The sequence below is a fragment of the Leopardus geoffroyi genome, chromosome A1 (assembly GCF_018350155.1).
Source record: "Leopardus geoffroyi isolate Oge1 chromosome A1, O.geoffroyi_Oge1_pat1.0, whole genome shotgun sequence".
NCBI classification, from domain to species: Eukaryota; Metazoa; Chordata; class Mammalia; order Carnivora; family Felidae; genus Leopardus; species Leopardus geoffroyi.
In genome coordinates, this window is record NC_059326.1 from 196,321,538 (window position 1) to 196,334,422 (window position 12,885).

The following is a 12,885-nucleotide window of genomic DNA, read 5'->3' on the forward strand; positions in this document are numbered from 1 at the left end:
CAGAAATCCAAATCAGCCACAAATGTGTAATCTTGGTTAATATCCTTTATCCGTAAAAGAGAAATAAAAAGTTATCTATTTGATAATTTTGTGAGGATTAAATGAAGCAATGCATTATAAATCGCTCAGCCCAAGCTAGTATATAATAAATATTGAATAATTTATCCTTATTTTGTTCAGGACATAGCCAGCCGTCCATAGTCTGTGATGAAAGCAGGCAGTTGGTTGTTATTGCCCTCCGCGCCACGAGAGGCGCTGCCGCCTCCGGGCCGACTAGGCCCCGGGTCAGGATCGAAGAAGTCCGTCTAGGTGCGGCCGCCACCATCTTCGCACAAGGGCCCGCCTCGCTCAGGAGATGTAGCTGCTTCGTGCAGTCTCAGAGACAGACCCGCTCGCAGCGACACCCTGCCCCTTGCCTCCTTTAGCGCTCTTTTAAGTAAACCGCCTTTCCCGAGGGCGAGTCCTCAACTCCTTAGAAACGGGCCACCGGCTTCGCTCCGTGACCTCAGACGTACACTTCCGGGAGTGCGAACGTGACCCGTCGCCCCGCCCTCTCTCGCCCTCTCTTTCCGGTGGCGGAGTCTAGCGAAGACGCGCAGGTAGGAGGCTTCAGCGGGTTTAATCGAGTGGCATCCTGAGGCAGGGCGACCCATCGGGGTTCGGGGCGCTGGGCTGGGGTGTTTCCGCGGAAGCCGAGTCAGGTGCCAGGCGAGAGGGGCGCGGCCGGCCGACCCCAGACTCAGGTTCGCGCCTGGTCTCGGAAGCGGCGGTCTTGTCTCAAGGAGGAGCTTGTGAAGGGGAGGGGGTTGAGTGTGGCTACAGCCCTGAAGGCCCTCGCTCCGCGCTGCCACCACCGTTCCGTTTAAGGGGCCGCACAGCATGTTTGGGAAGGACCCGGGACCCTAGTCCTATGTGGCTTCTCTCTACTCCGCCAGCTTCTTGAGCGGTCGTAGGCCGGGCTCCTAATCTGTAGTTTTTTTCCTTGTTTGGGAAGTAGGATTAACTGTATTCCGGATTCCGTGGGGGTTGTGGTGGGGATTCAGGGACGGAATCAGAAAAAACGGCTTTGTGTTGGGTGCTCCCTGAACCCGGTTGATGGCTAGGTCTGGCACGTCGCAAGTACTGGGCGCGCCTTACAAAGCCAGAAATTAAAGGTAGAGAAGGATGTATGTCAGTGTTGGTTGAGCACCTTTCATGCGTTTATATATTCTGCAAGGACCCGTCTCATCACCACCTCAGGGCGGCATTTGTGGGGTGGCCACTTTAGGAATTCGTATTCATGCTTCCTGATGAATCTGATCTGCTGAAGTTCTGATCTGCTAGTCTTTCTGGGCTTCTCCAGGCAGAATTTAAAACTTTTCCTGTGAGCACTCTTGGCCCCTTCCTTAAAATTCTTACTCCATTGGATGTAATTTGAGCGTAGAAACAGTTACTTTGTATTTCTAAGGCCTACACATGTGCTTACTGTGGTCACTCCCCAGACCTTGTATAAGGAAGGCACTGGGGAGATCCAGGAATGCAAGAGACACGGACTTTCTCGGGTCTGGAATGGTGGTCCTTCGTGGAATAAAAGCATCTTGGCACAGGGTAGAAAGTGCTGGACTGGGAGTCGGGGCACTGATTTTTAAGTCTGTTTTTGCCACTGTCTTTACGAACCAAGGCAAGGCCAAATTTGTCTTCATCCGAAAGGGTGCAGCCTAAGTCACCTGAGCCCTTCTGATTTCTAGTGTCTTCTGGAAGTGTTAGGGAATCGTTCGGATTGAGTGTCAGGAGGTGCTTTGGGCAGAAAGTAGTCCTCTCTTCGCCTTCCACTTACCCATACTTGCTTTTCCTCCTTTGATGGAATAATTGCACTTCCATTACATGCTATGTCAGATTAGAGTTACTTGATTTTGCTAACACTGAGTCTTTGGGATGGGGCTTTTCCATTAGCTTTCCAAAAGGATATGTTTTATTACCTTTAATGTTCGATTCTAGTAAAAGTTTTAAGAATTTGGTTCTGAGCACTTGGGTGGCTCAGCTGCTTAAGCGTCCAACTTCGGCTCAGGTCACTGATCTCATGGTCGTGAGTTTGAGCCCCACGTCTGGCTCTGTGCTGACAGCTCAGAGGGGGGAGCCTGCTTCGGATTCTGTGTGTGTCCCGTCCCCCCCTTCTCTGCCCCTCCTGTACTCATGCTTTGTCTCTGTCTCTTAAAAATAAGCATTTAGAAATGTTTAAAACATTAAAAATTTTTTAAAAAAGCATTTGGTTTTAATCAGTAGTGGATGGATAGCAGGAGATGAATTGTCAGAGGATGGGAGATAGCCCTTGAACTGGCTTTTTGGAGGGATCTGGTACAGGATATAGTAGGAGATGAAACTAGGGAAGTATGTGGGTGAGGGACCCTTGAATTCTAAGCGTAGGAGTTAGTGCAGAGTTCAGGCAGCAGGTGTCTTCCGTAAAGGGTCTTCAGCTGTCACCAATTCATGGGTAGGTCATTGGTCTTGGCCTTCTACTAATCTTTTTGAATGCAGTCTTTAAAGTCTTTGAGCCTAACCAGTAAATGATACTTGGGGTCCAGGAGACCAGAAGCCCTCCTGGTATTGGAAGTGTTGTGGAGTGTAGACTAGGAATCCCTTAACCTGGTTCTCATCACTGCTCTGCAACTGACTTGTTGTGTCACTAAACAAATCTTTAAAAATTTCTCAGGATATATATTGTGGGCTTTAAGGCCCAGGAAGAATTGATTACCCGGGTTTGCAGAGCTGTCAGTTGAACTTGGAGGTCTCTAGGGATCTAAGCCAGTGTTTTTCGTGGTTTTGAGGCCGACTTGGTAAAAATTGGAGGGATACTTGTGGTCTTGCTGCTAGAACTCTGGGCTGCTTAGCAAGTGCTATGATCTGTGCTTTAAGTAAATTCAGGGGAAAGGTTATCTCAAGGTACTTTGCTTCTTTAGCCACCAGTTGAACTCTCCTAAGTGCAGAGAGAAGTGAGTTTAGGCAGAGATGAGATTGCACAGATTCCCAGGGTGGAGGGAAAGAGACACAGAGGAGCAAAACTTGGAGATTTCCTTTAATAGCCAGGAAAAGGTTGTGGAAACCTCTTGTCCATTGTTAACTTCGGGATTTTTTTTTTTTTTTTACTTCCTTTCAGAAATGGCACCTCGAAAGGGGAAAGAAAAGAAAGAAGAACAGGTCATCAGCCTTGGACCTCAGGTAGCTGAAGGAGAAAATGTGTTTGGCGTGTGCCACATCTTTGCATCCTTCAATGACACTTTTGTCCATGTCACCGATCTTTCTGGCAAGTGAGTACCTGGGTGAAGAGGTACAGACCAAACTGGCAAGGGTCTGGGGGAAGAAATTCTCCTGGAATCGGGTGGCAGTGTAAGGGGTTCTCTTGAAAGAATTAAAAAGTTCAGATAAGGAAACATATTTGTTTAGTCACAAATACTGTGATTTCCCAGGCATTTGAGTTACAAGAAAGACGTTCCCTGCCCTTGTGTCCTTAAAGTGTGGTGATCCTTGAATCCTCAATCTCTTGGTACTTAGTAGGAGCAGTGGTGGACTGGAAGTCAGCTCTACATACAGGTTCTGGCCACCATTAGCAAGAGTCACTCAAATTCTAAGATTTGGTTTTCTCATAATCTATACGGTGAGGTTAACGTCTATGTCATGAAGCAATTGAGAGGATTAAATGTAAAAGTAAATTTATATTGTTAATACAGCGTCCCATTCATTTGGGTCTTTGATCCCCATCAAGGCAGAACCCATGGCCATCTTGTTAGAAAGGATGTATATTCGAGTTGACCTTCATCTTCTGCCATACCCGAACTGTGGCACTCATTAGGATGTGCTAAGTACTTAGAATCCTTGTTGCGTGAGCAGAATGACCGTGAGCTTTTGTTCTAGGGAAACCATCTGCCGTGTGACTGGTGGGATGAAGGTGAAGGCTGACCGAGATGAGTCCTCTCCCTACGCTGCCATGTTGGCTGCCCAGGATGTAGCCCAGAGGTGCAAGGAGCTGGGCATCACTGCTCTCCACATCAAACTCCGGGCCACAGGAGGAAATAGGTACGTGAGTCGGGGGCCGGGAGGTGAGGTCTCTGGGCATGGATGCCAAAGCACCTGGATTTGAGGCTTGGTTTTTCTCTTGTGACTTTGCTCAGGACATGTTAAGTGTGTTCATATTTAGTAGTTGGTTGCTGCACCACCGCTTCTGCATCCCCAACTTTGTTTGTTGAGCACTCATTGCATACCAGGTATTGTGTTTGCTGTACTAGAAAAGAACGATGGAAAAGAGTAGGTATCACCTCTCGTCTCCCATATAGAGGCACCTAGGCTGGTAGGAGAGTCTGACTTTAAACAACCTAAGCAGGGGCGCCTGTGCTTCCCATTTGTGGCAAGTGCTAGGAAGTAAAGGTATGGTGTCAGGAATGGGAGTTAGTGACAAGGTGTAATTTCAACTAAGACCTAAATGTGCCAGGAAGTGGTCCAGTGAAAGAAGGACAGGGAGAAAGTATTCAGCATGATACAGCTGCAGTGGAAAAGTCTCGAGTGGGAATGGACTTGGCACATCTGTGGGAAGAGTGTTGTGAATTGTGATCAGAGAGCTAGGCAGGAGCAAGTTCCTGCTGGGTCTTAAGCAGTAAAGAGCTGGACTTCAGCCATAGGTGGGGGGAGCAAAAGAACTTTTTAATAGTAATGACCTGATGAGATTGGGCATTTTTAAAGTTTATTTATTTTGAGAGACAGCAAGAGTACTAGCCAGGGAAGGACAGAGAACATCCCAAGCAGACTCTGTGCTGTTAGCACCCCATGAACCATGAGATCATGACCTAAGCCAAAATCAGGAGTTGGGCACTTAACCAACTGAGCCACGCAGGTGCCCTGAGATTGGACTTTTTTTTTTTTTTTTTTTCCCCTTCTCTGAGAGAGACAGAGCGTGGTGAGGGAGGGGCAGAGAGAGGGGGAGACACAGAATCTGAAGCAGGCTCCGGGCTCTGAGCTGTCAGCACAGAGCCTGAAGCAGGGTGCGAATTCACGGACCGTGGGATCATGACCTGAGCTGAAGTTGTACACTTAAAACGACAAAGCCACTCAGGCACCCCAAGATTGGACATTTTTTTTTTTTTAAATTTTTTTTTTTTTTCAACGTTTATTCATTTTGGGGACAGAGAGAGACAGAGCATGAACGGGGGAGGGGCAGAGAGAGAGGGAGACACAGAATCGGAAACAGGCTCCAGGCTCTGAGCCATCAGCCCACAGCCTGATGCGGGGCTCGAACTCACGGACCACGAGATCGTGACCTGGCTGAAGTCGGACGCCTAACCGACTGCGCCACCCAGGCGCCCCTTTTTTTTTTTTTTTAATTTTTTTTTTTTTTTAAGATTGGACATTTTTAAAGGTGACTGCTGTGTTGGGACATCTGACTGGCTCCATCAGTAGAGCATGCAACTCTTAATCTCAGGGTCATGAGTTCAAGCCCCACATTGGGCATAGTGCTTGCGTCAAAACAAAACAAAAACAATGGCTGCTGTGTGGAAAGCAGACCAGATGAAGTGGTCCACTGAAAAGATGCTAGGGTCTTGGTTTGGGGCAGGTGGAGCAGTTGAAAATGAACAGATCACCAAAAAAGAATTATAGCCTGTGGCAAAAAGGGACAGTGCTTTAAATGGGCTGCAGGCAGGGCAGAGCACAAACTATGACCCAGGGGTCAGAAAGTATGCAACAAAAATCATAAGTGGCCCACTAAACCTTCAGTATTTATTGTTCGGGGGTGCTTGGATGGTTCAGTCGATAAGTGTCTATCTCTGATTTCAACTCAAGTCTTTTAAAAAAATTTTTTTTTTAACGTTTTATTTATTTTTGAGACCGAGATAGAGCATGAACAGGGGAGGGTCAGAGAGAGGGAGACACAGAATCTGAAAGAGGCTCCAGACTCTGAGCTGTCAGCACAGAGCCCGACGCGGGGCTCGAACTCACAGACCGCGAGATCATGACCTGAGCCGAAGTCGGCCGCTTAACCGACTGAGCCACCCAGGCACCCTGATTTCAGCTCAAGTCTTGATCTCAGGTTCATTGAGTTCCATGTTGGGCTCTCCACTGTTTGGCCCTTTAAGGAAAGTTGCCGATTCCTTAGCTAGAGGGTTGTGGGATCTCAGAAAGAACCCCTAATGAGTTGGACAAAGCTTTTCTTAACATAGATTCTCATTTCCTAGAACCAAGACCCCTGGACCTGGGGCCCAGTCAGCCCTCAGAGCCCTTGCCCGCTCAGGAATGAAGATTGGGCGGATTGGTAAGTGTCCCCCCTCTAGCTAGCATTTGGATTTACTTTGAAGTATTAACCCCAGAAAGCTTGTGATGTACCCAGTGGATGCAGTGCTTGGTCTGGGGACTGTTGGCAATTAGGGTTGTTAATGGGGGCTGCAAGAGGCAATATGTGACAGAATTTCTCCCTGAACACCCCTATCATCTGTTGTAAATGTCGACCTTCTCTTTTACATTGGGACAGCGCAGTTTGATTTCTTAACCCCTGTGCCGCACACTGCCTGGTGTATAGGGTTTGGGACAGTGGCTGGTGGAACTGATAGGAGATGAATTGTTTGTCCTTTATAGTGTCTCTTAAGGGAGTTGGCGTTTTGTGTAGTCTGTCTCCTGAATTGTAGGACCATCTGTATCCTTGGTCCTTGCCTACTAAGTATTAAGAGTACACTAGTCATTGTGACCATGAAAACTGAATGCAGGGAGTGGCAACTCCTGCGGTGGAGAATCACAGCAAATCCCCTATATCTGTGTAGTGCCTGCCCTCCTCACGCCTGTGATCTCCTGATCCTTTCTAGCTCCTGAGAAGGTGTTAGCCTTTTCCTGTTTTCTGTGCACATGGTCGCATCATGTACTGATCCCTCAATCTGGTGGTCCAACCTTTTCCTCTTAAGGTTTTATTTTTTTCAGCATATTTTCAACCTTTTACTGACTGGAAAGAAGATAGTGTTAGGTTGCCCTGTTTAGTAGGAGAATCTTTTCACTAGAGAGTCAGTGGGCTGGATGTCAGCAACGTGATTTCTCGCCTGCTTCTGACCTCGTATGTAAGTTGTATGCCTTTTCTGAGCCTCAGTTTTCCCTTCAGAAAAATGAGTTCAGACTACATCGGAAAATTTGAGGAAGCAGCAGATGGGGCAGTCCGCATCCGTGTGTTATGTATGGAGGGTTTATGTGGGGAGCAGCAGGATCCACTGTTGGTGTGTTAGGCCACTGGTCTAGGGAGGCCCGGACTCCTTCCCATCCGTCTCTAGGCAATGATATTTTCTCTTCCTCCCCACAGAGGATGTCACCCCCATCCCCTCCGATAGCACCCGCAGGAAGGGGGGTCGCCGTGGTCGCCGTCTGTGAACAGGATTCCTCAAATTAATGTTTTCTGTTAATAAATTGCCTTTGTGTAAGCTATTTCGACTCCAGTCTTCTCTCCTTCATGTAGAGGCCACCCTTCGGGGATACTTGGTTCTCTCCTCCTGGTTCCATTTGACCAGGGCATAAGACTTCTTGGGATCACAGGTGCAGGATAAAGCAGGAGGCCTTTAACAGATATATTACTGCAGAGGATACGGATGACTTGCCAAACAGGAACACAGAAGATACTGGTTGGGCCCCTGACACTTGACAGGATGAGCCTGTGTTCTGTGAAGTGACTTCCTGGGAGGAGGAGCCTAAGGAGAGGCGAGGTACCTGTGTGCAGTTGGGTGTTTTCCACTCTGCTGGTTGTGGCATTGTTGCCTCCATCATCTAAAGCAGACCAAGACCCTAGAGACCTTGTTTTGAAAAGCAGATGTTGGTTCCAAAAATGGACCAATTCTTAAAGAGCCAGGGCAGAGTGGAAACTGTTGAGCCGAGTGTAGTCTGAGCAGAAGAGGAGCCTTCCAGACTTGAGCCATATATAAACATACGTGGGTGTCTACTCGCCCCCCACACCTTCTGTGCAAAATTGGTAGTGCACTCTGCTGCGTCTTGCTTTTTCTCACTTGGCAGATCTTGGAGATTGTTCCACATCAGTACATAAAGTACATAGAGATTCGGTCACCCCACAAATACACACCAAGCCCTATTTTCATCAGTGATTAAAAAAGTTTTTGCTCTCCGGAAGCTTGCATCCACCTCCGAGGACCCAGTGGTACCAGATGGTACAGAGTGTTCTGCAAGAGATTAGCATAGGGCCCTGTGATGGTAACTGCTCCACTGTTGGGTGGCTTATTAAACTAGAGAGAAGAAAATGTTACTAAGAACATTATAAGGAAGAGAGAAGACAGTTCTATGTGTATTTATTGAAAAAATCCACGTGAATTGTCCACGTAGTTCAAACCTGTGCTGTTCAATGGTTAACAATACTCTAGATGCAAGATGATGAGAGCACTTGAACTCTGATACTCTTAAGAAACACGTAACCCAATTAGAGGACATTCTGCAGAATGCCAGTGCTTGAGTCAAAAGTGATGAAAAACAAGGATAGAAGACCAAAGGAGATTAGACCTAATTAATGCACCATTGGATCCTGAACCGGAAAGGACGTTAGCGTGAAAACTGGTAAAATACGAGTAAGGCCTGAAGTTCAATTAATTTCTTAATTTTGACAGATATTTTGTGGTGATGTAAGATGTTAACATGAGGGGAAAAATTGGATGAGTGGTATGTAGAAAAGTCATACGATCCTTGCAACTTTCTGGTAAATCTAAAATTATTCCAAAGTTAAAAGTGTTAGGGGGAAAAAACGGTACTTCCTTACCGGCAGCCTGATTGCTAAGGCAGGATGTGTACAGACCCTCAAGAAGTGAACATGCCTGGACGAAAATACCTAGTTCCCAGCTTCAGACTAACTTTAGGCAAATTACTTAACCGCTTGACCATTTAGTGAAACTTCCTGTGATAATGGCTGCCTCTTAGGGTATCATAAGAATTAAGTAAGATTAAAGTGTTTAGCACAGTGCCTGGCTCTGAAGAAGCTCCCACTATTCTTAAGCTTGTTGAGTTCTTATGCCAAGGAGCCTGAATGACAGCTGGCTGGAATCCTGGTGGAAAAATGCTGGCGGTTGCTAGAGCATTCTTTTTATTTCCTGTGATGGGACTTTGCAACTTGTACTGTTGTTTCCTGGTAACCAGAGATGCAGTCAGCCAGGTCTTTGAAAGCTGTTCCTCTCAGGGTTTTGTTTGCAAGGAGAGCCAGTTTGCACAGCTTAGGTTGAAACAGCAGTCTGTCGGCCACAGACATGCAAGGCAGGACTGGAGGAGCTGTTCCCCGCCTGAGACCACGAACCACGGGAGCCCAGCCTTGGCAGGTGAGCCTGATGTTGTGGGCTGCAGCTGCAGCCCCAGCCAGGGCCTGAGAAATGGTCCCTCCTGCCCTCCTGGCTCCTTTCTCTGACCTGAGCTCTTGTAAGTCTACCAAACAAGTCTCCATGCCTAGCCCTAGACCACATGCTTTGTTACCTGGTCCTGCCCATACTTGACGCTCTCACTCTGCCCAAGCCAAACCTAGTCCTTTTGCTTTTCCAATTCTCTGTGCCTTCGGTCTTCTGCTCACATCCCTTCCCAGCTTGGCTTCTTCAGCATCTACTCTCCCCCATGTCACCTCACTGTCTTCTCATCTGTTAGAATCTGTTCTTCATCCCTCTCTCAGAGTTATTTTCCTGGTTGCCCCTCGAGGCGCTTCTCTATTGAATTCCCACTGCACCCCCCACTTCCCATGTGCCACCACCGTCCCCCTGCATTCTAGCCTATTTTCCCCACTAATGTGTGAGCTCTGAGAAGGTAAAGTGGGTCTTGTCCAGTGCCTCCCACCCAGCCCTCAGCCCCAGCTTTTGGATAAGTATGGGCTCCATAATGCCTTGTCGAATGAATCACTGAATAGGTGAATGGGCTTTCCCCTACTGTAGACTACATAGATTCTGCAAACTAGATAGTTTAAAAAAGCATTTCTATTTCTAGATCCTTGATAAATTAAAACAAACATGCATTCCTGGACTTCAAAGAAATAAAGGAGGAGCACCTGGGTGGCTCAGTGGGTTAAGTGGCCAACTCTCCATGTCAGCTCGACTTGGATCTCAGGGTCATGAGCTCAAGCCCTGTGTTGGGCTCCACACTGGGTGTGGAACCTACTTAAAATAATTTTTAAAAATTTTAAAAAAATACCCAGGGGCATTCAAGAAACGAAAGAAAAGTTCATCAAGTTGATATGGATTGGGGAATAGCTGTCAGCAAAGAAAGTTGGGGTAACTCTTAAGGCAAATACTAAGTCAGTGCCAGGAAGTTAAGTTTAGGCTCTGCCCCTCTCCCTATCCTCGGCCCCACGGTGAGGGAGCTGAGCTTGACCTTCACAATAAGCCAGAAATCCTCAGATTTCTGGGCTAATAAGTCCTAAGTAGGACTGTGTCAGGGCTCTTGATAAAAAGCAAAAGCTCCTCTGGACAGAAGCACAATTGAAGCCCAGTGGTTTTTCACAGATTAGGTTCAACCAAATATGACTCCTGCTCCCTCCACTCCCAAAAAAGATACGAACACATGAAAATAAGCACCCCAAACAGAAACAAAAGATTTATATACCCCCAAAGAGTTCATATTAAAATTATCAAAATGTAAAACTACCTAACAGGGCACTTGGGTGGTTGGTTCAGTTGGTTGTGCATTCCAACTCTTGATATCGGCTCAGGTCATAATCCTGGGGTGGTGGGATTGATTCTCCCATCAGGCTCTGCACTGATTGTGGAGTCTGTTTAAGATTATCTCCCTCTGCCCCTCTCCCCAGCTCACACTCTCTCTCTGAAATAAAAAAATAACTACAGGGGCGCTTGGGTGGCTCAGTCGGTTGAGCATCCGACTTTGGCTCAGGTCATGATCTCAAGCCTCGTGACTTCGAGCCCTGTGTTGGGCTCTGTGTCGACAGCCTGGAGCCTGTTTCTGATTCTGTGTCTCCCTCTCTTTCTGCCCCTAATCCACTCGCATTCTGTCTCTGTCTCTCTCAAAAATAAACAAACATTAAAGTATATTAAAAAAAATAAAATAACTACATATGAAATGCTTAAAGAAATAATGGAATAAAAAAGTAGGCAAGATATAATCAGATGTCTTCGAAAAGGAACCAACGAAAAATACAAAGTTACTGAAATTAACTACTCAGTGGACGGGTTCAATGGCAGATTAGAGCCAACAGAAGGAAGAATTTCTGAACTACAAAATAAACCTGAAGAAATACAAAAGTCCAACAAGACTGGAACTCCCCAATTCCTGCTTGGCTTCCTTCACATTCTGCTTGAGGTAGAGCACTAGACTTCCACTTCATCTTCATGGACCTGGGTGATGATGTGGCTCCCTGTCATCCATGAGGTTACTGTCAAGGTCATTTTTAATCTCTTAATGCCGGATCAGGAAAACCCTTCCCAAGGGGGGAAGCCATTGACCTTAGGTGGTTCAAAGAGAAGATGTATAGGGGACTTAAAATAGGTAAATTCTCCCTTGGGGAAGAGGGAGCAAGCAGTCTTGTTCCGTGTAGTCCCACGGTGGTAGGAATTACAGAGAGGTAGACTTGAGTTATCAAAGAGTTTTCTAAACGAGCTGCTCAAAGAGGGGATAAAATTTTCATGAGATAGGGATCCCCCATCATTGGAGGCATACAAGTATAAACCAGACTCCCAAAGGCTGGTTACATCAGAATCTCTTAGTATGGCAGAAACCATTGTTCACCAAAATGCTTTTTCTTCATTTTCTATTGTAAATAGGACTCTCGGTTTTTAGCTGGATATATGGTTTATCAGAATAAAGACTCCTCAGGTGGTTAGGTGTGGTCCATCTGACTAAGTTGTGGCCAAGAGGATATAAGTAGAATGTATGCAGTTTGCAGGAAGTCTTTTTTTTTTAATAATTAACTATAGTCACCTGTCTTCTATCCCCAGGACTTATTATAAATATAGGATGTGTTTTGAAGGGGAAACGGCATGTCCTTCTAACCTTTCCTCTAGATAATTGCTTTCAGATGTCTGCTGGAACTTGTCACCTTATCAGGTAGGCTCTCCCTGACCCTCACAGATCAATTAGTGTTCCCCACCTAACCCCCACCCCCGGCCATTATTCTCAAGATACTTAGCCATTTATTTGCCATATTCATATCACTTAACCCCACCTGATATATAATCTATGTGTCCAAGTCTAGTGGTTCTCAACCTTGAGCATGTGTCAGATTCAGAATCAGTAGATCTGGGATGGAGGCCTGAAGATTTGCATTTCTAACAAGTTTTCAGGTGCTGCTGCTCTCAGTGGTCTAAAGGGCACACTGAGAACCATGGGCTTGTCTTTTTAGGTTCACTGCTATATCCCAGTACCAGGAACAGTGTATAAGTGGTGGTGCTTTGTAGATATTTGTTGACTCAAATTTAATAACTTTGAGGTAAGCTCTATTATTACCCACATTTTACGTACGGGGAAACCAAGGATCAGAGATAAGTGGCTTTTGCAGGGCCTCATAGCTAGGAGGAGTAGTGTTGGGATTTAATCCTTCACTTGTCTGTAATCACAGATAGTGCCCTTAATCACTACACTTTCATACCCCTGGCAAGCTGGGGCTCTGTGCAGTCAGACTGGAAGGAGGTTGGAGGAGGGTCCTTCCTGTTCCAGCTTCTGCAGAGGACAGGGAAGTAGATGGCAGCTGAGTCCTGCTTCTGAGGGAGCCTAGCTGCCGCCCTGGCTTGTGACGCTCATCTATGGGTGACCACCAGGTGGCAGCATTATTCTGACCTGCAGCCGCTTGCTGGGATGGGGAAGGTATCTGGGTTCTGATTTGAGTTCTGCTATCATTAATTCTCTGGCCCTAGGCATATCCCATGGGCCTCTGGGTAGGCCTCAGTTCCCCCATCTTTATTTATTTATTTA

General features: G+C 46.6%; 1 protein-coding gene across 1 annotated transcript; it reads left to right on the forward strand.

Annotated features, from left to right (window-relative positions):
• Positions 1 to 308: 308 nt before the first annotated feature.
• Positions 309 to 7,421, forward strand: RPS14 (ribosomal protein S14). Its single transcript, XM_045437145.1, has 5 exons — positions 309 to 599; positions 3,134 to 3,284; positions 3,889 to 4,050; positions 6,198 to 6,274; positions 7,301 to 7,421. Exons 2-5 carry the CDS (start codon positions 3,136 to 3,138, stop codon positions 7,366 to 7,368), a joined length of 456 nt encoding a protein of 151 aa, XP_045293101.1. The 5' UTR covers positions 309 to 599; positions 3,134 to 3,135; the 3' UTR covers positions 7,369 to 7,421.
• The last annotated feature ends 5,464 nt before the right edge of the window (positions 7,422 to 12,885 follow it).